We start from the raw sequence: 21,843 nt of genomic DNA, 5'->3' as shown, positions 1-21,843 counted from the left end.
GTTCATAAAAACATCTCCATTGACCTAATGTCCAGTAATAATACAAAAGATTTGGGATTACAGCTAGAAGGCAGTTTAAAAGCATGGATTTTTTCCTCCTCAATGCAAGTTGTGACAGGAATATAAAGAAGGATAGATATTCTGCTATGCAAAAGTAGCCCACTTTCCCCAGGTTTCTCTGTATCCCCAAACTGGTGAGCGATAGGGTCCTGCTTCTGATGGTCAGAAGTTTAGCAGGGTTGTTGGCCTGGTTGAAAGGAGACAAATGCGATCCTCATAACAGAGGGTCCTGGTTGCGCGTAGGACCCCAGAGCTCACCTGACAGGGTTAAAATGGGGGGAGGAGGAGCAAGATGTCCTGGCCATTCCCCTGGGATCGCACCAGGCGATTGTAGCCAATAGCCAGTGGGTGGCGTGATCCCAGGGGCTTTTAAAACAGCAGTGTGATGCAAGGAGGGGCACTTGCTTCGCACTGTTGAACACCCGCCCACCCTCCCTAGTTTAGTTAGAGTCGCTTGGCCTTGCTTTGGTTTGGGTCGCCTGTTTTGGAACAGGAATTTTTCCATTTGGCAGATTGGCTTTGGCCACTTGGTTTTCGCCTACCCCTTAGCAAATCATCACAACTTGTAAGGTGGCAGTTAGGCATTGGCTCAGTTGGATTGTGGGGAGGGGAGGTGCGGCCATCACCTAACCCTCCAGGAACTGGGTATTCCTTTAAAGGAATCTGGGGGTCCTGGATCTTATCCGAAGTCTGCTTGAGGGGCTAGGGCCATGCCAGGACCACAGGAACCCTGGGGTGAGCTTAGGTTGCTCCTCATCGACCTTGCACCATCGTTTGGTTTACCCCATTGGACGATCACCCTGAGAGGTGGAGTCAGTTATAGTGGGGAGTCAATGCCTAAGCCAATACCGCTCACGTGATTGTATTTCAATAAAGTTGTGGCCAAAATTTGCTCCAAAACTTAAACTAATATAAGTGCCCGTGTGTATTTATTTTGGGGGTAGGTCTTGGGGCCTCGAGATGCAACAAGAGATAGCTAGTTCCGGAACAACCCAACCTATGTCCGAGCAACAAATAGCACAAACCTGGGAGATATGTCAGAGTCAGTAGCCTTATAGGATCAATTGGAAGTCTTTTGGCCTCTTGTGTTGGTAGCTACAATTACCGCTGATCACCTGAAATGATGGTGAGTGTTGTTGCTCTGCTATTTCTTTCTTCAGCAAGCTCCTATGCTGGTACAGAGTGCAATGTTCCTGAATCTGAATACTAGAATCATTGGTATAATTCCTTGAGCGCCTTATGAGGTTATGCCATGGTCTGAGCTGGAGATGCCTTTATGATACATTCTTGTGCAGGTGAGGAACAATTCCTTTAATTGGGCTACAAAGAAGGAAATGTCAGTTTTGCATTTTTGGGATTGGTTGAAAAGGCACGTGGGCATTCCAGTGTAGTTTTCTTGTTGTTACCATGGGGATGGATGTTGCCTGAATGTCAGTGTACTCATAGCGTGTAGTTTTATTCTTGGACATGCTTTACTAGAAATCACATGCCTCACATTAAATTTGCCATATTCTTTCTGCACACAGTCAGGTAAAGGAAAGTAGCATCTTGAATATCACTTGTGTAACTTACTGTTCAAGCTAGAGGGGTTCTGAATTTTGAAAGAATTAGAACAAACTATTCCTTCGCCTCGCAAACATGACCACCCCCGCACCTCCTGATTTTAGAATTCACAAATGACTAACCACTCAAGTGTGCAGCCTCTGTCATGCCATTTGCCATCCTGATGCATTTCTACACAGTCCTCATTGCCAAGATTATTTGGTTCTCCTTGGGCCCAGTTAGAGTACCCAATGACGTCGCCATTCAGGTACTCAAACCTGCCTTCTGTCGCCATGTCGTTGATCCCAAGGACTGCTCTTCTGTTATACCAGGTCACTATTTTTTGCAAGGCGCTGTTCTCTGCTGCATTCCTCGGGAAGGCAAGTGCGCCACCCATGCGCAAGCAGGTCTCACGTGCAGCATGATAATCACCTCTGGATCCATCTGTTTTGAATACCTTCTCACCAACCATCACGCCATTGGGGGCAAGGAGAACTAGAAAGAGACAGGATTGCAAGGCTTTCAAATCTAATGCTGTAAAATGCCAGGTGCATTGATGGTACGGGCAGCATTTTATATTTCAGTGGAAGGAGATAGGTTCTTAGCATGGTTTAAAGCAGAGGAGAGGATGGGAGTAGTGGTTGCACAATGTATGGATGGATGGTCACATGTTCCCCATCACTTTTGTGAATTCAAATTGCATCAGTAGTAAACTTGAGACAGCAAGAGCTAAGAAGACTCATTCTTTGAAGGTGAAGATTAAGGTATAATTATGATAGAGGGCTAGATATGTATAATTTTATTTTTTATATTATTATTATTATTATTGATATTATTAATGTTCCTTATCTATCTGGTTCCTCTTCTCCCCTTTAACTTTTCTTGTTCTTTTCTCTTTTAATTTTGTCTTTCTGATCCTATTTTTGTTCTAGGTATTAATTTACTGTATTGTGAAAACTTTAATAAAATATTTTGGGGGGGAAATAGTCAACTTGAAGCTATATCCACCTATTTGGACAAAAGCAAACAATAATTTCCCTTTCTTACCTTTTTGGGTTTTGGTGATGGCAGCTTTCAAACCCTCCAACTCTGTTTCCAAGCCCCTTATTTGTGTTTTAAGGCTTTCCAGCTCTGAATAAGAAAATAGTTGCATTAGATTTCCTGATCAACTGCAAATTCCGGAAGTGAACTTTTTCAAAATATGTATGGATAACAATCTATGGCCAAGCTTTCATGTAGCTACAGAACTGGCGCAGAGTCCCTCATTTGAGAACAGTGCACCTACTGTAAAACTATAATGTGCCAAGTGGTCCACAGTTGCTCATTCTTTTAGGTTATTCAAATATTTTTTTACTGTACACAAGAAGCAGAATAAACTTCCTCTTTAAAGAAGTCGAAGGGCGTTTGCCAACAGAAACAATAGCTATTCTGTTTTCCAACGTTCAGTATTTCTTTCCTGTTCTGCCTTCTGTAGGAAGGAAATGTAATACAAATAGTTCTTGAGCTCACTCATCTTGGCTGGTTCACTTGGAAATTTTTCTTCAGGTGCAAATTTTGTTAACTTCCTGGATGGCGAGTTGAACTAAATGCCCTCTTGTTTGGAGATGGAATTAAAATAATCTCAGGTTAATAATTGCAAGTGACAGATTTGTGCGGCCAACTATGGGAAGAGAAAGAGACGTTTTTGTGGAGAGGCTGTGCAAGTTTTTGCCTTGCAACAGGACAATAGTAGGTCCAGCTGAAGTCCTCTGGGGAAAGGAGAAGGGAGAGGACTCAGAAAAACTGCCAAGAGGTTTTCCTCTTAGGGCTGGGACAGTGTCTGCTGTGGAGTTTCTTTTCTCCCAGAGCTCAGAAAGTGCTTCTGTCTAAGGAGAAGTAGCCCTGTATGTTGGCTCTTAAGATTGCACTTGCAAAGGAGTGCTCAGTGTTTGGATGTGGCTTCTCTTTTTGCACACACTGACATCACCACATCGGGGGAAGAAAGCCGACAACTGCCCTCCAGAACCCCCTAAGTGAGAAATGTCCACATGTGCACACCAGATTAGTAGTAACCAGGGCTTCCCCCCCCCAGCCGGAACTTGCCGGAACATGCCGGAACTCTCAGGTGGGCACCATTGTCATTATGAGTTCATGGTGAGTTTTGACACCTTTTCAAGAAAAATAGCACTGGTTATAACCATACAGAGGCATTTTATTTTTTAGAGGAAGAGAGTTGATTCAGAACGAGAGAGCATCTTTCCTCATGGAGTCATGACTGGCCCAGAAACCAAAGGGATATATTTCTTCCTCACTTCTTGACTTTGAGAAGTGTCTGTGGACTTTCAGCCTAAACTTTAAGTCTTTGTATCACTTTTTTTGCTAATTTCAATATGAGGCAGTTTTGAAATTTGATCCTCATTATACTTGCACATTGTAGAAGAAAACACTTTCCTCCAATCTATTTGATCGGAGCAATTGTAATTATGTTAATACTTTTCTTGCTGATTATGTGCCAGTTATGTGTTATACAGTGACACATTTCACTTTGACCAAATAAAAACATAAGGAGGTCAGACAATGCAACTGATATGGGATGGACTACTAGCTCTCACCCTTGCCTACCTCACTGTGTTATTCTGATAATACATGAGCAAAATGGTGTCAAATGCTTTGTATATTGAAAAAGAGCAGTCAGAATGAATCATTGTCATCATCTTTGTCCTCCTGGTACTTTGTACATCGAGAAAAAAAAGTTTAACCCCCCCATTTAGATTATAAATCTCTGGTAGGGCTCATATTATTTTTTATTTTTGTACAGTGCCTAGCTATGTTGTTGCTGATGACAATAATAATAATAACTGACAGCAACAGCTTTTACCTGGAAGATTACTGTTTCCACTTGATCCTTTCCCATCTATAGAGCCTTTATCTCCTTCTGAACCAGGAATGCCAGTTGGTCCTGCTGGACCCTGTAGTCCTTGAGGTCTTGGTAAGCCTATAAAGAAGACCCAAATCAGTTAACTGATATGCGACTTAAAAACAACAACAACAACAACAACAACAACAACAACAACAACAACTCTGTTTTATAGTGCCTATCATTTGAGGTTACGTAGACAGTACTCCCAACTCTTTTGTCAGAATAGTCACCTTGTCTCCAATGAGATTTTACTTGAGAATTGTGCCTCAGAGTTCTTTGGCTCCTATACTATTGTCCGCTAGTTAAGTGCTGATACCATAGACCTCCATATGCAGGCATTTATTAGTTGTATCTGTGGAAGGGCCACAGAGATGTAGGGAGCTGTGAAGCAGACCATCCTCTTCCTGCATTGCCAGTCTGATTGGCTTCAGTACCAGCCACGAAGAAAGCAGATTGGTGCAGTGTTCATAGATCACAGAAGAGTTAGAAGGGACCCTGAGGATATGCAGCTGTCTCATATGGGGATCAAACCTGCAAAGTTGGCATTATCAGCACCATGCTCTAACCAACGGAGCAATCCATCAGTTGGGATAGCTATCCAGGTATCCCTCTGTTTCCCCAGTCCAATATCAGAAGCCTGATACCCTTTGCTAGCCTGAGCAAAGGACACTTGAGTGCACAGAACAGGGCAAGGGACAGGACCTGGGTAGGGCCTGGCAAGATGGACTGAGAAGACTGGTGGGTTGCATTTAATCAGTGGACTGCAAGTCCCTCAATCCTCCTGTAGCATGTTAAACATCAGCTTGAGCATTGTGGCCGGAGCCTTTTGCTTATTTGATCTGCTATATGTGTCTTTGTCTGATTTTAATGCATGTGATGAAGTAGCCTGTGGTTTACCTAAATTACAGTAGCACTACACCACAGAGCCTAGGGCTTGCCGATCAGCAGGTCATCAGTTCGAATCCCTACGACAGGGCGAGCTCCCGTTGCTCGGTCCCTGCTCCTGCCAACCTAGCAGTTCGAAAGCACATCAAAGTGCAAGTAGATAAATAGGTACCACTCCGGTGGGAAGGTAAATGGCATTTCGGTGCACTGCTCTGGTTCGCCAAAAGTGGCTTAGTCATGCTGGCCACATGGCCCGGAAGCTGTACGCCGGCTCCCTCGGCTAATAAAGCGAGATGACCGCCACAACCCCAGAGTTGTCCGCGACTGGACCTAATGGTCAGGGGTCCCTTTACCTTTACCTTTATGTGTCTTTGTTTTATTTTAGTGCATGTGATGAAGTAGCCTGTGGTTTACCTAAATTACAGTAGTTAGATATTCTAGCCTTATGAAATACTATATTACCATAAAATAGTTCTTCCTGACATTGCTGCTATAAGGAACAGGAAGCTGCCCTGTCCCCCATTTCCTGTCACAGGGGCTTTGATCTATTGTCATTAGCTAAAAAAAGAGCCCACACATACTTGCTCCAAGCTTGTATATGAGAACAGAGTGGATCAAGCTTATATAGAAGTTATTTACCCCATATTTACCCCAAAGTGCACAAAAAGAGAGTGCACCCTCCCCATAAATGTTCTGGTACCTTGATCTCCCTCTTCTCCTCCTTTTGGTCTGGTCTCAGCAGATGCACATATAACTAATGTACAAGCATTAGGAACCCATCCTGGCAGAAAAAGCCTTGGAGCAGAGCTGGTGGTTCTCTGCAGAGATGCTCCCCTTACCAATGGAGAAAGTATTAGAAGTATCTGCATTGTCTGGATGTAGGGTCTAAAGTGGGGACAGAAACAAGCACAACGTCATTAGAAAAGAAGACAACTTAAACTCTGGTCACATGCATACCATACACTGAAAGCACATTTCCAGCACATGGTTTCCCCCAAAGAATCCTGGAAACAGTAGACTGTCACCCACAGAACAACAGTTCCCAACACTGTTAAGAAACTACAGTTCCCACAATTCTTTTTTAGAGACGTGTGCTCTAAATGTGATTTAAATTTATGGTGTGGGTGTGATCTTTATCCTAATTAGCAGCTTCTGATTTTAAGAAGGAGATGGACAATATTTGACAGAGAATCGGAACAGATATGGATTTTCAGGATTGTGATTTCAGGTTCTGATCTGGAAATACAAGGTTCAGCAAACATTGCTTGATGCCCTGTTGAAAGGGGAGAACTAGGGGAAACTGGGACCTTACAAAAGAGCAAGTTGGTGACCCAAAGATTAGAACAAGAGCCCAAAGGTCCTTACGTGTGTCACAAACAGGCAGTACCGCAAAGAATTAATTCATTGCTGAATCAGGCGAGGTGTACAGTTTCAGCACCATAGTACAGCAGCCTGTTGTGCCAATCATCTTATAACTTGTGCCACATGGTAAGGTTTGGATAAAGAAAATAAAATTCTAAGTATGTGTAATAGGCATCACTGCTTTCGTCAGCGATGCCCAAGTTTTGGATCTTGAAATCTCCCAACTGCATCCTTTGAGTTCTTTGTGTCAAAGCATGCCCCCCCCCCCCCGGACAAATCATGCTGTCCTACAAGAAACTATTATCACTAGCAATAAGGGTTTACTTCCTACCCCGTTCTTGTCCCTGAGTACTAGCATGGTCAGCTGCAAAGAGGGCTGGGCTCCTGTAGTCTTAATAGCCATGCAAAAGTGGGGATTCCAGCAGGTGCAAATTGCATGCCCCTATCAGCTACACAAAGGTGTGGAAGCCCTGTCATCTGTTGCATCTGGCCACCCTACAGAATACAGATGTATACTTTCGCCAATCGAGGTGAATGGGTGTGATTCCTTCCTATGCAAAGAAGCATAACTTCTGCATCTCAGGGAATTGCTGAGTTGATGGTGAAATGCTGCCCTATCTGGGGCCTGGCTGCAACTCCTATGCATGCTTGCATGGGACTAAGTCCGACTGAGCACAGTAGGACCCTCCTTGTACAGAAAGAGCACCAAGAAATATAGCACAGCCTCCTGGGGGCCCTGAAATATATGGTACCTCTTTCCACCTTCCCTTCACTCCCATTATAATCACAAGCATTTTGCTAATCTATACAGTAATCAAATGCATTTAGAGTATTTCATCCAAGAAGTCCCTGTTGATTTTAGCACACTGAAAGAATAATATACAATCATTTATACCTGTTAGGATTCTTTGTTTGGTCCATGTTTGGAGTTCATATCAAAAGTCCAGTCACTTTGTAATTTCCGTTTTGTTCCACAAAAGTCTTAGCAAGACTAATTTAGAGGCATTCAGGATTCCATTTATAGACCAAGGGTTATGTAACAAGAGCTCATGTTTCTTATGCAAAGCATTTTAACCATAAATATTTTGCTTCACGATCCTCAAACTATCAAAGCAGGTCTGTTGCTTTCAAGTGGGACTTCTCAAGAGCATGGTTTCCGGGTTCCTGCTATAGACGCTGTTAATCCAAGAAAGCGAAACACAAAGGAAGTATTGTCCTGTGGTGGTAAAATACATGCAGAGAACAATGGAGCTTGCCACTTCAAAGTAAACAATTCAAAACAAATTGTTAACTCATTACTGAACAATTCACAGTACTTGTTAAGGAGCAATTGCTTAAATCAATCCGCTGGAGATAGCAAGCACATAATATTTGTGGCTTGGTTTTCTGTCTTGGGGGTTCTCCGCTAATGGGACTTATAGTCACTTATGGTGGGAGTGTCAGGCAGTAAACAAGTATTGAGATGATGTATTCTGCATGATTTCTAAAATTCTGAATTTTACAGTGGTTAAAGACCCAGGCTTGACCTTGTTATCATTATTTTGAGGAGCAAATAAATATATTTTATTTAAGTGATTAATTAAAATCCATTTCCTGGGAGCAGCCCAGATACTGATCACATTCTTATGGAGAAGTGATTGTTAACTGTGTAAAACTGGTATGATAGCATTTGGATAGCATTTGCGCTTGTAGACAAACTAATACAACAGTGCAATAGTAGTCAGAGGTGACATTACCAAATATGATTTTTAACATAACTGGTCTCCATTTCTTTCATTAATTCCTCATCCAAAGAACCTAGACCACCTTCTGTTTACCGTACTTTTTGGACAGGTATGTTAGACCGAACATCTTGATAGTCCAGATTTTCTTTGTTTAGATATCATGTAACCGACTCTCTCTAAAGTTTAAAGAAGGTTGTGCTAATTTTATAAGTATGTTGTCATAATCAATACTATATGCTTGGCTTTTGTAGATAACATTCTTTAAAAAGTTTGTAATGAGGATGCACAGTCACAGGTATTTCCTCTCTCTCAATGTGATCTTTGGAATGTTTTGATTATTTTATGGCATGCTTACTGTTTCCTAACATTTTGCACTTTTTGAAACAAAAAATTCAAGATCTCTAAGAGCTTTAATGTATAAAGTGAACAATTGTTCTCCCTCCCCTTTCTAATATCATCTAAAATATTTGAATATGCACAATCCTCTTCATACACCTCATGCTTGTAGCTCTCTCTAATATTTCTCAATACCTACCCTGGAACACAAAACTCCAAATGAGGGACAATCCCAGGATGTTCAAGACTTGAAATCTGAAAATCCTTCAAAATGCTTTCTGAGGGTTGGAATTCCAAAAAGTCGGGGGGGGGGGATTTGTTCCAAGGTTCAGAGTTCCAAAAATTCCTGTTCCAGGGATAAAAATTCAAAAAAAGGTATGACAGCTGGAATTCTGAAAAATGCTGAAAACATGTACTATTTCTGGGTTAGCGGAGTCTGTAACCCAAGGTACCACTGTATTAGTTTATTATTGAACACCCCCCCCCCCGAAAGTGAACTCCATGGGACTTTAGTGGATATTCTTTTCCTTATTTCCCCTCTTCACCCTGATTTGTATATGAATAGCTCTTGTAAAAGTAACAAACAAGGTGCCTTTGTACAGGTGTGTTTCCTTCCAGAATCAACTGCCTACCTTATCCTGATCTTAGTAAAGTATTCCTTTCTTTAACCATTATTTGATTTTGTAAATTGATAATCTTATCCATGGCTACATTCTGGCTGGAGAATTGTTTATCATTATTTATACCCTGTGATATTGTACCGTTCTGTGTGCCAAACTATGGGGGGGGGGGTAATTTTCTTATTTCTGCTGATTTTTCTATGCTTATTGGTTCCTCGTGGATGCCACTTTCCCATATCTTAAAAGGAAAACTGTTTCTATCATTTTGTTTTTAGGAAATAGAAGAGCCGAACATGCCCTACTCATGGTTCTCTGGCTGTTCCTGGCATAGCTGTCAACTTTTTTCTTTTTTAAAGGGAAATCCCCTTATTCTGAGTAGGATTCCTCGCAAGAAAAGGGAAAAGTTGACAGCTATGGTACCTGTTAGTTACATGAATTTTCTTTTACACCTGCTAACTGAAAAGACTGGTGTTCTTCAGTGGTTGCAACTTTCTGCTCCAAAGGGAAACAAGAAAGAAAAAGCTGCTTGTTGCTTATTCCTAGTGAAGTTTATGTCAACGTAAATGATATTCCTATCATTGGTTCATAATCATGCTCAGGTGTCTCACAGGCCACATGAGCATGAAAAGGGAAAATACTGATATTGCTATGCATTATGCTTAAGTTGGATCATTGTGTTTGTCATAAAGTAACAACCCCTCCGATTAAGTGTATGTAGATGATCTGATGGTTTTGTTGATATTTGCAGATTAATTTCCTTGAGTTGTGGTTTTAAATGTGTTCCTTACAAACACCAGAATCCCAGTCAGGGCTGTAGCCTGGGGGACATGGGGGGAGCGTAGCCCTGGGCGCATGATTCTGAGGCATGTGAAGCAGGTGCCCAATGCAGAGATCCCCATTCCGCCTTGCCTGCCACCAGGGGTCTCTGGGCCCTGGAGCCCAGACTGGCCTTGCCACCACGACCTTGGCCTCCTCGCTGAATGGCTGCCCAGCCAGTGTTAGGGTGATGCATCCACCAAGGGTTGTCTTGGCCGGCCGGGCTCCCCCCTTGTGGGCAGGCAAGCAGCACAGTGCAGCCCCATGAACTCTCCATGTCCTAGCAGACAGTGTCAGTGGCAAGGGCTGGGCTGGTGCCTAATATAATGCACATTTGTATGTTATTTTCCACTGACAAGCATTTCTATGGTCGCTTTACCCTAGTATATCCATTTTTGCACACATTACATGGCCAGAGAACGGCATTGCGAAAGTGCAGGTTTCAATGGGTGGCTTTCTTTCGGATCCTCTCACAGAAGGTAAGGTAAAGGTAAAGGGACCCCTGACCATTAGGTCCAGTTGTGGCCGACTCTGGGGTTGCGGCACTCATCTCGCTTTATTGGCCGAGGGAGCCGACATACAGCTTCCGGGTCATGTGGCCAGCATGACTAAGCCACTTCTGGTGAACCAGAGCAGCGCACAGAAACGCCGTTTACCTTCCCGCTGGAGTCGTTCCTATTTATCTACTTGCACTTTGGAACTGTTAGGTTGGCAGGAGCAGGGACCGAGCAACGGGAGCTCACCCCGCCACGGGGATTCAAATCGCTGACCTTCTGATCGGCAAGTCCTAGGTTCTGTGGTTTAACCCACAGCGCCACCCACGTCTCTCACAGAAGGTAGGTCCTGCTTAAACCTCAGTTAGAGGATTATTGCTGCTGAAACAACATTTGAAACTCTGTCTTTGTGCACCCTTCAACCTGATCCCTGGGTGAAGCAGTGCCATATAATCTTGCAACTCTTGCCTCATCTCAGCCTAGACCTTGCTCCAGCTCCCCAAGTCTTGCTCTGTTTGCCGAAACCTAGACCTCTACCTGCAGCAAGAACCACCCAACAAAATTGCTCAAAATGGAACAGTTTGCTTCTTTTGAGTGAAAAAGGATGGTCCCCAAATCACATCAAGAGAGTGGCTGCTCAAGATTGTTCTTAAAGGCAATGGAGCTGGGATAGCTCAGTCAGTAGGACACAAGACTCTTATTCTCAGGGTCTTGAGTTTGAGCCCCCCTTTGGGGGCTGCATTGCAAGGGGCTGGACTGGATGACCCTTGTGGCCCCTTCCATTCTGCAATTCTATGAATAGATAAGGAGCAAGATGTGTGTCAGGTGGTGGAGGTGCATGTAATGATAATGAACTGGGGCAGTAAGAACTGTTTCAATAATGGTCAAATATGCCTGCATGTCATTAGCTAAACACATAGGTAAATGTTGTATCATTATCACTCTAAAACAGTAACTTCAAGATAAAATATAGTATGGAAAGTATATAAACAGTAATGGAACAGCGTATTATTCCAAATGTAGCGAACCTACGGTCGTACCTTGGTTGTCAAACGGAATCCATTCTGGAAGTCTGTTTGACTTCCGAAAATGTTTGACAACCAAGGAGTGGCTTCTGATTGGCTGCAGGAAGCTCCTGCAGCCAATCGGAAGCTGCGTCAGATGTTTGGGTTCCAAAGAACGTTCGCAAACTGGAACACTCACTTCTGGGCTTGCAGCGTTCAGGAGCGAAAATGTTTGAGTCACAAGGCGTTTGGGATCCAAGGTACGACTGTATTATTAGCTTCTTGGCCTCTATACTATCAGCAGTCCTATTACTCTTTGGAATTTGGTACACAATGTGCCTGAAGTTCTCTGGGTGATTCGGTCAATTAAACAGATTTTTGAATGATTTCTGTATATATGAATGAAAAGGTTCTAAAAATTAGTAAGAAATTATAAGATAGTATAATTAGTTTAGGGACCCGGGTGGTGCTGTGAGTAAAACCTCAGCGCCTAGGACTTGCCGATCGCATGGTCGGCGGTTTGAATCCCCGCAGCGGAGTGCGCTCCCGTTGTTCGGTCCCAGCGCCTGCCAACCTAGCAGTTTGAAAGCACCCCCAGGTGCAAGTAGATAAATAGGGACCGCTTACCAGCGGGAAGGTAAACGGATGCAGCTTGTCATGCTGGCCACGTGACCCGGAAGTGTCTGCGGACAGCGCTGGCTCCCAGCCTATAGAGTGAGATGAGCGCACAACCCTAGAGTCTGTCAAGACTGGCCCGTACGGGCAACGGGTACCTTTACTTTTTATAATTAGTTTAATGTCAAGTTTTGTACAATAGGAAAATAGAAAAGGTAAAGGCATTGGGGGTGGGGTGGGAAATCTTAGGTGTATAAATGTAGGAGTGTATGGTGAATTGTATTATATTTTGAACTGACATTGTTTTGTAATCTTTGTTTTTTCAAAAGACCATATATAATAATGTTATGTTATCAAGTAAATTCAATAAAAAATTAAAAGCAAAAAATATAAAAAAATAAACAGATTTTTGAATTCTGCTTTAATATATTTATAAACACCCATAAAGACAGTCAGATCAAAATTCGCACATTATTAACCGAGCCACATTGCATGAGATGTCATTCCATTTGCCATCTGGATACAATTCTATGCAGTCCTCTTCCACCCCATTGGGTTCTTTTGGTGCCCAGTTTGAATATTCCATTGTTTCACCATTAAGATGCTTGAAGATGCCTTCTGTCTCCTGGTCATTCATTCCAAAAAATACTTTTCTTCCCATTTTTGCAGAGAGTTTCAGTGCAGCGTTGTTTTCATTTTCATTCCTTGGAGAAGCAACCTGGCCACCAAAATGGTTACATGTCGCTTTTGAAGTCTCATAATCACCGTCATCGCCATTAGTCACAAATAGTTTTCCTCCTATTCTTGTGCTGTTTGAGAAAATGTAACCTAGAATGGCTAACAGACAATACAATCAAAATTAATTATTTCAAATGTGCTTTCATCATTAATAGCTCAAATTTAGGACCTGGGCCTGATCCATATAGCAATTGCTGTACATTTAGTTGCTCAAATGAGTGGTTTGGTTGCGTTAAGGACTGTGTAATGTCAGAGGATGATATTAATGGCAACCCGTACATCTTTCATCAAGGGACACAAACAACTAGCTTACCTTTCTGGGTTTTGCTTGCAGTCAGCTGCAAAGCCTTCAGCTCTCCTTGTAAATCACTAATTTGAGTTTTGAGCAGTTCAAGTTCTATAAGGCAAAAGGACAGTATTATTCTTGTTCTGTTTGTGTTAAAGTATAAAAGATTACAAAAGAACAACAAAGGAAGAATCTTCTTCAGAAGTGACAAATCTCAAATCCACCATTGACCTTCTCCCTGCCCCATTCAGTTTCTCATTGTCTTCATTCCAGAAGAGTGTTAGTCTATGCAGCAAAATCAGCAGTGTCTTGGCAGAACTTAAAGACTAGCAAATATAATGTTGCATACATTTTTGTGGTTCAGAAGAGCTAACCTCATCAGATGCATAAAGTTGATAGTGTACACAATGAACCATCCATCAAGGAACAAGGAAACTATTTTCAAACTAAAACAAATCAGGTCAGGTCTGGTTCAGAGACTCCATCCACCTCCCTTAGCTAACCATAGTGACATTGAGGCCAGAATAGAGATTCCATATCAGACACTTGTTGGGATCTCCTTTTGCGTATGATTGGTGGACTGGTTCACACTTTCAAACAGCTCCAGATAAGTGACTCAGGAGTGCAGGGAGTCACAACCAGACTCACATGGAAGCATAACTTGTGTAAAGTATTGGCCTCCCTGGAAGGCCACATATGTGGTCATTATGGTGTATACAATCATAGCAGGCTGAAAAAATGGCACCATACTTCCTTGCTCATAGAATCATAGAACCATAATGTTGGAAGAGACCACAAGAGTCATCTATTCTAGTCAAACCCCCTGCAATGCAGGAATATTTTGTCCAAGGTGGGGCTCAGCCCCACAACCCTCAGATTTAAGAGTCTCATGTTCTACAGGCTGAGGTATCCCAGCTCATGTGTATGTGTATGAATTGGTAGTGTCACATGGGACTTTATATGAGACTGTTTGCTTCCATCAACTAGAATCTGCTTGAATCAATAAATAAAACATTTCCGTTGTTGATTGAAGTAGCAGTTCTAAAGAATCATGGGAGTACAAAGCCTCAATTTAACCAGACTGATTTTGCAGTCAATTGGCCATTTTAATTAAGACAGATATCTAAAGCAACTCTAGACCTTAATACACTTATATTTCAATAAAGACATATCCTCTCCCATCGTTTGGAATGTTTTACTTTTCGTATGGAGCCACAAAGCTTAGATTCTTATTAGCCTTGTGTATAGAACCCAGACAAATTTCAGTAAAATCTCTTGGCTTGTGTGTGTCTGCAGTTATCCACATCCCTTACCTTTTCCTCCACAGTCACCTTTCTGACCACTTTCCCCTTTAAGGCCAGGAGGCCCAGCTTTTCCTGGGGGTCCCTGCATTCCTCGTAAACCTGCCATTTAATCCAATGGATAAACAGAGAAAGATGAACAAGTGAGCAACATAATGCATGGGCATTCTTGGGTTATAGTTAAACATATGAATACACCAACAAATAGTTCTGTGGGAAACTGGGGGTCTTCATTGTTGCTCAAGTGTGCTCTATGTTCCACCTCTTTGGAGGAGAGTGACCAGCAGTCTTTTCTAGTCGTGTTATTGGAGATCCCTTTTGCATGGAGAAGCCACAGGTGGAACGTGGGGCCTCCTCCATGCCAAGTATGTGCTTTGTCACTGAGCTATGATTTCCTCCTAATACTGAGAGAACAACCAAGATGTTCAAGGGTCTGGTAAAAGGTAAAGGGACCCCTGACCATTAGGTCCAGTCATGACCAACTCTGGGGTTGCGGGGCTCATCTCGCTTTATTGGCCGAGGGAGCTGGCATACAGTTTCTGGGTCATGTGGCCAGCATGACTAAGCCGCTTCTGGCGAACCACAGCAGCACACGGAAATGCCATTTACCTTCCCGCCGCAGCGGTACCTATTTATCTACTTGCACTTGATGTGGTTTCTCGCTGCTAGGTTGGCAGGAGCAGGGACCGAGCAACGGGAGCTCACCCCGTTGCGGGGATTCGAACCACTGACCTTCCGATCAGCAAGTCTTAGGCTCTGTGGTTTAACCCACAGCGCCACCCGTGTCCCTCAAGGGTCTGGAAACCAAGCCTTATAAGGAACAATTGAGGGGGATGGGTATGTTTAGCTTGGAAAAGAGGAATGAGAGGTGATCAAATATCTAAAGGGCTGTCACATGAAAGATGGAGCAAGCTTGTTTCTCTTGCTCTGGAGGGTAGGACTCAAACCAATGGCTTCAAGTTACAAGAAAGGAGATTCCGGCTAAACATCAGGAAGAACTTTCTGACAGTAAGAGTTGTTCAAGAGTAGAATGGACTCCCGAGGGAGGTTGTGGACTCTCCTTCATTGGATTGTAATCTGTCATAGATACTTTAGTTGACATCTTTGCATTGCAGGGAGTTTAATATATAGCCCTCAAGGTCCTTTCCAACTTTACAGTTCTATGATTCTATGACTACCATTGGATAGCTCTTGGAAATTCCTTATGCCATACCTTGCTCTCCTTTTTCACCTTGAGGACCTTCCTTCCCATCTCTTCCTGGCAGTCCATTGCTCCCAGGGATGCCTGGCAATCCATTGCTTCCATGAATAACCGTGCAGGCTGGCACTTTCTCTTCACAGTTGCATTGCTGCGGATCTGACATGCTCACCGATGACGCTCCCAGCACAAGAATGCAGAGGACATGGCGTTGCATTTCTCGATGATGAGATCTACGGCAAAGCACAACAGCATTTGTATAGTTAGTTGAAGGCGACATCTCTGCCTGGGGCCATGCCAGATAGTACATCTGAACTTACATAAAGCGAGATGAGCGCCCCAACCCCAGAGTCGTTCACGACTGGACCTAATGGTCAGGGGTCCCTTTACCTTTATATGACTGAATCCTCTTCCCTACAGAGAGTTCCACACACACAGCCAAAAAAGGTCCTCAGTAGTCTTCTCTCACACACCAGGAATTTGTGTATAGGAATCTTTTTTTCTCAGGGGCAAATTCTATCACACACTTGCAGTCTAGTTTGGTTTGGTCTGACTCAGATTTTGCCACCTCATGACTGGGCCATTGTTATCCTAAGCTAAAGTGGAAACAAGATCTTACAGCGGTGGTCACAGGTTTCAAGTTCTGCAAGGCAAATACTTAAAACATAGATTAGGACCTTCAGATTTCTTAGGCTTATTTGCCACAGTTAGGGTCTAACTAGATGGCATGTTATCCAGTGCTTTATTGCTTGTATGAATGGTTTTTTAAAATAATAAATAGCAAGAGAATGGTAAACCTGACTTCACCTGTGGTATAGGTTTCAATTCGTGCAAAGAGCACATTGCTATTTACTCCCACTGCCCCACCCCAAATCAGAGTGAGCACGATTTTTTTTGGGGGGGGAGTAGCAGAAATGTGGCAGTAGGTCCTAGCATGACCTACAATGCTCAAGAGAAATTAGTCCTCTTCAGGCAATTAGTGTCAAATGTGTGCAGGAGAAAGTGGGCCACTGGTCTTCCTCCATTGCTGGAAGACTGCAGTGGTTGAGCCTGCTCTCTCTGTGTAGGCTCCCACATAGTACTGACATACTAGCAAGCCATTCAATGGCCGGGTACACACCATGTATCCAAAGCACACAACTTGCCCCAAAGACTCATGGGAACTGTAGTTTATTAAGGGTGCTGGGAACTGCAGCTCTTTGAAGGTTAACTAAAATTTCCAGGATTCTTTGGGTGAAATCATGTGCTTGAAAAGTCCAGTGTGTATGCAGCCAATGCCTCTTAGCAGGAAGCACTCTCTGATCCCTGTTAGCAAGAAGTAGAAATCTGCTTGCTCTTTCCATTGCAACAGATTCATTACAGAGGTAGAGATGTACGTGTATAACAAACTAGGTCAGCAGTTGCAAAACCAGTTAATCATCTGTTTCATTCCTGGAAACGGTTTGGAGTGGTTTCCCCCACAAAATTGAAAGTTTGCTTGATGTTCACCATAGGCAAGGGCAATTGACCTGTGACCCTCCAGGAGTTGCTGGACTGCAGTTCCCATGCTCCCTGATCATTGGCTATGCTGTTTGGGGATTATGAGAGCTGGGGTCCAACTACCTGTGGACAGATGCCATGGCCTGGCAGGACAACAGGGAGGAGGAAGGGGCTCCTGCTGAGGGGTGTAGCTGGGACTGGGACACATTGGGGCAAGCAGGGGATGGGGATGGAGAGGTTGGTGTAAGAAGTACTTACAGGGTGATGGAGGATGACAAGGGGGTGGGGGTCAGTGCACAGGAACCAAAGCAGCAGGACCCATCACCAGAGCCAGAGGGGCTCCTGTCTCCATGAACTCAGCGAGCTCTGAGACGTTGGGAACAGTGGGAGATGTGCTCTAGGAGGCCGAGGCAGGCAAGGGCCCACAGCCCAGTTCCCAAGCTGGCCAGGTGGGGCTCGCTAGCTCTGGGAGAATGTGTGTGATTCCTCTGCTGGAGTAGGCTTAGAACAGGTGAGGGCCATATTGCTCATCAAGCCCAGGTGCTGCAATCAATATTCAAGGCACCAAAGGTAAGCAGACCTGAGGTGCTGTGTCTGCCCAACTGCCCATGTTGAGGGACCTTGACTTGGATGCTCCTGGATTTCTACAGGACTGTGATTTGGGTTTGACTCTGGACTGTACCCTGATTGCTGGACTTTAGGCTTGGCTACTTGGATGGACCCTGAACCTCATTTCCTGACCTTCAGACATTGGACTTCACTTGTTTGGACTGACCCTTGGACTTTGAGCTTTGGACGTGGCACAGCAACTTGCCGCCAGGTAGGCCAGGGGTTCAGGACACCCTACGGGTGACTGACTGCCCCTTTAGTATATGGGGGGGGGGGATTTGAGAAGCACCGTTTTTTATTATTTTATCCCTGCACAAGAATAAAAGAAATGGATACCTATGAGGACAACTCTAGCTATGTTACAATCATGGTGACAGACTCAAGCAGAAATCTTGATAGGTTTGAATTTGAGACCTTAACCGATGGGATTATTAGGCAGGTCACTCTAGTCTCTTTATTGCCCAATGTTTGACGTGTCATTTATCCATGTGGGAAAGGTCGGCTAATCTGATGATACATGTGTGTTAAACTGCTCACCCTGTTCCTGTAAATAAGGAAATGGGTTTTTTTAAAGGCCACTGTGAAGTGGGCTGGAGTATGTGCTGGGAAATCAAGAGTTCTGACATCTGCCAACGCCAGCAGCTTAGTTGATTCAGATAAAGTATTTATGTACACGAGAACAGAAGGTGTGTGACCCTTATGGGAAATCCATCTAGGGTGGCAAGACACATTTTGCCGAGTGTTTACCAACGGGGGCTTGTATAATAGCAATGCCCTGTTGTTAGTCCTCAGGATATAGCAACCAGAGGTTATATGGCTTCAATTATGGCATGACACGGCTAATACCAACTGCTGGGCCTATTTATGTGCGAATTTAGCTACCTCAGGCTTCCTCAAACTCGGCCCTTCAGATGTTTTTGGCCTACAACTCCTATGATCCCTAACTAGCAAGACCAGTGGTCAGGGATGATTGGAACTGTAATCTCAAAACATCTGTAGGGCTCAGTCGGAGGAAGCCTGAGCTATCTCCAGGCTTTCATTTGAACAGATGAAGTCTCAAACTGTGTAGGGGAGAACAGGCACACAGCCCCCCCCGCTACGTCCCAGTTTATATCAGCATTTCCCCCCCAAATTTGGATCTCCAGCTGTTTTTGGGCTACAAATCCCATCATCCCCGACCACTATTCTTGCTAGCTAAGGATGATGGGAGTTGTAGTCTAAAAAACAGCTGGAGACCCAAGTTTGGGAAACACTGGTTTATACTATTAGTAGCAAAATGGCTCCCATCATGCTAGTTGAGGTGGGGGTGAAGGGAGGGTTTACACACTGTGGCATCCCCAGGGACCTTGTCTGTCCCTGTACAAAGTCACAATGCACTCTGCTGTGGGGTCTGTCAGGGCTGGATCATTCAGACTCAAGTGTGTCAGGCATCCACCTTCCATATTGTATGCCACAGTTCCACAGTTCAAACCATGCTCAATGCAGCTTACCACATTAAAAAAAATCATAAATCTGCAACATAACAGTAGTCCTAGACAATAAATAAAGTTAAGAAGCACACAGCCAAACTAAACCATTTCCACATAAATCACAAGATCTAAAATAAAGATATAAACAAATTAGCAGCAACAACCCACACCCCAACAAAAACAGTACCCAGCCCAAGCTTCTGCAGCTGGAGTCAGTCCGAACTGCACCTTCCCAGGCCAGGTGGAAAATGCCTACAAGGCAGGGAATAGATCTTCCAGGACTCACAGCCAAGTTGGTCTCTTCAGGACTTATTCTCATAACAGCAGTGTCCTCCCCATGTGACAATTTATTCTTCGCTATGTCAGGGATGGGAGACCTGAGGCCATCCAGATGTTGTTGGACTTCAACTCCCAGCCAGCATGGCCAATACTCAGGGATGATGAGAGTTGGGAGCTCAACAACGTTTGGATGTATACCAGTTCCCCATCAAATGCATCCATAGACTCCATTGAGGTTGGGGTTAAAGATGCTCACTGCCCTTGTTGACCCCAGATGTTCAGTGCCAGGTTTGTTCCTATCTACATAGTGTAGTGCAGGCATAGGGAAACTCTGCCCTCCAGATGTTCTGGGACTACAACTCCCATCATTCCTAGCTAACAGGACCAGTGGTCAGGGATGATGGGAACTGTAGTCCCAAAACATCTGGACTGGAGGGCTGAGTTTGCCTATGCCTGGTGTAGTGCCACCCTTTCATATGAATGGCTTCATGCTGATCACTGGCCCAAGTCATACCATTGCCTAAAGTGGAGCCCATCCCAAGGGCCAGCACAGTTACAGATCTTGTTGCACCATTCAGACACCAGTCCCATTTTTCCACTGCTCTCCCCCCACCCTCACCAACCCACCCCAAATTAAGGCTGCTTCCTTCACCCTGCTGAATGCCACTACTGACACTGATTTTGGCTTCTTGGTCATGCTGGGTTGTAAGGAAGCGGCTTTTCTAAGAACCGATAGCCAATTGACCCAAATCAGTCAGTGCTAATCCTGACTTGTTTGCTCTTTATATGTATAATGCATTTGCAGAGCTGAAGCCAAGATGCTCAACTTCATTTTCCCACCCTCACTCTCATCCATCCAGCAGAGTTATTTATTTCTTGAAACATGATTGCTTTGTTCCTTGTTATTCCTTTATACCCATGCCAGGTATTGATGCAGACTTCCAGTGTCAAGTTTCAAAATCCTGCTGTAGCTTATTTTGTTGCCTGTTTGGGTGCATAACTCAGGAGTAGGGGTAATAAGCTTGGTCAAGCTGGATTTTATAGGAGTGAAATAAAATGAAAACATGTCAGATTTAATCCTTGGGGGTACTGGTAGTTTCAGCAAGTTCAAACTTAGATAACATGATATATCAGTCTGTATAAATAGCAGCGTATCTATACGAAAAGAAGTGTCCCATATGTATTTAACTGTTTAAGAAAATTAGTAAGTGACCACTCACACCACCAGATAGCAAAATAAATAACTATTAGCCAATAGTTGGCAGATACTGCCCCCCCATAATACAATCTATCTTGGACCTGGTCCTCACCAACTGATTGACACAGCGGAAGTACTGGGAGCCACGGGAGGAAGTTTATATTGTCCTCTTGAGTTTTAGAATACAGAGACAAGGGAAGGTTGAGTGCAGTCAGACATGCAATCACAATGACTTGAGGAAGGACATCCCAGTGGTGGGTACTACCACTGAGAAGACCCTTTTGTCACCATGTGATAACTGTCTGCTGGTCATGAAATGACCACTAGGGTCTCTTTGGAAGACCTTAAAGATTGGCTTGTTCTGCACCAGGGAAGGTAAGCTGTTGTAGTACATGGGGTTCCTAGGTAGTCTCCCAAACTGGTGTTGATCAAACTCAGACTTGCTTAACTGCATCATGTTCCCCCAGGCCATGCCCTGGGCTCAAAGTCTATGGCATGGCTCAAGGCCCCACTATTCATTCACCAGGGAATATGGCCAACCTTGAAATACGAACCTCTTCTTCCCCTGCGATCCCTCTTTTAACTCTGCCAAAAGTGATTAAGATTTTGGCACAGCAGCAACACAGCAGATTAACAGGGTATTAACATTGCAGGTTAGTTTGTGAAAAGTCATGATTTATACAGCAGTGAAGGAAAAATTACTAGCTTACCTTCTGCAGATCCACTCCAAGTATGACCTAGCAAAATCTGATTATAGTACCTCCCAGCCCCATATCACTTAAAAGTGGTTTACGGCCTGTTGGATCCACCCACTCTCTACCTTCGTGTGGGAATTGCATCTCATGACCCTACCCCCATGTACAAAATATGTAGCAATGGCTCTCAGGTGAAGAAAAGTCCAGATGAAGCAAGAACTATCTGGGGAAACT

The 21,843-nt window shown here is 43.8% G+C and overlaps 2 protein-coding genes across 4 annotated transcripts; both read right to left on the bottom strand.

Moving 5' to 3' along the window:
• Nucleotides 1-1,022: 1,022 nt before the first annotated feature.
• Nucleotides 1,023-7,868, bottom strand: LOC310845209 (pulmonary surfactant-associated protein D-like). Of its 2 annotated transcripts, none has more exons than XM_083740007.1 (5): nucleotides 7,644-7,867; nucleotides 6,087-6,271; nucleotides 4,460-4,576; nucleotides 2,650-2,733; nucleotides 1,023-2,097 (listed from the first exon to the last, which is right to left on the bottom strand). In XM_083740007.1, exons 1-5 carry the CDS (start codon nucleotides 7,667-7,669, stop codon nucleotides 1,724-1,726), a joined length of 786 nt encoding a protein of 261 aa, XP_083596133.1. In that variant the 5' UTR covers nucleotides 7,670-7,867; the 3' UTR covers nucleotides 1,023-1,723. The 2 variants fall into 2 exon arrangements, with proteins under 2 accessions (XP_083596133.1, XP_083596134.1); XM_083740008.1 differs by having other exon boundaries at nucleotides 1,030-2,097; nucleotides 6,087-6,220; nucleotides 7,644-7,868.
• Nucleotides 7,869-12,763: 4,895 nt separating this feature from the next.
• Nucleotides 12,764-21,818, bottom strand: LOC310845390 (pulmonary surfactant-associated protein D-like). Of its 2 annotated transcripts, XM_083740530.1 has the most exons (5): nucleotides 21,625-21,818; nucleotides 15,896-16,113; nucleotides 14,695-14,784; nucleotides 13,409-13,492; nucleotides 12,764-13,194 (listed from the first exon to the last, which is right to left on the bottom strand). In XM_083740530.1, the coding sequence occupies exons 2-5, from the start codon at nucleotides 16,095-16,097 to the stop codon at nucleotides 12,815-12,817; spliced, it is 756 nt and encodes a 251-aa protein (XP_083596656.1). In that variant the 5' UTR covers nucleotides 16,098-16,113; nucleotides 21,625-21,818; the 3' UTR covers nucleotides 12,764-12,814. The 2 variants fall into 2 exon arrangements, with proteins under 2 accessions (XP_083596656.1, XP_083596657.1); XM_083740531.1 differs by lacking the exon at nucleotides 14,695-14,784 and having other exon boundaries at nucleotides 21,625-21,780.
• Nucleotides 21,819-21,843: the final 25 nt, after the last annotated feature.

The sequence above is a fragment of the Podarcis gaigeae genome, assembly GCF_964106915.1.
Source record: "Podarcis gaigeae genome assembly, chromosome: 5".
NCBI classification, from domain to species: Eukaryota; Metazoa; Chordata; class Lepidosauria; order Squamata; family Lacertidae; genus Podarcis; species Podarcis gaigeae.
The sequence above is the reverse complement of the archived record's forward strand: the minus strand, read 5'-3'. Positions and strand labels throughout refer to the sequence as shown.

Excerpts from the sequence above, each read along its gene's own strand:
- LOC310845209 (XM_083740007.1), bottom strand. The coding sequence starts at position 7,669 with ATGGACCAAACAAAGAATCCTAACAG. Across the intron at positions 6,272-7,643 it reads CAAACAAAGAATCCTAACAG|ACCCTACATCCAGACAATGC; the intron begins GTATAAATGATT and ends TCCCCACTTTAG. Across the intron at positions 4,577-6,086 it reads AGGAGAAGAGGGAGATCAAG|GCTTACCAAGACCTCAAGGA; the intron begins GTACCAGAACAT and ends TCTTCTTTATAG.
- LOC310845390 (XM_083740530.1), bottom strand. The coding sequence starts at position 16,097 with ATGCAACGCCATGTCCTCTGCATTCTTGTGCTGGGAGCGTCATCGGTG. Across the intron at positions 13,493-14,694 it reads AGGTGACTGTGGAGGAAAAG|AACTTGAACTGCTCAAAACT; the intron begins GTAAGGGATGTG and ends TTTGCCTTATAG. Across the intron at positions 13,195-13,408 it reads TGCAAGCAAAACCCAGAAAG|CCATTCTAGGTTACATTTTC; the intron begins GTAAGCTAGTTG and ends ATTGTCTGTTAG.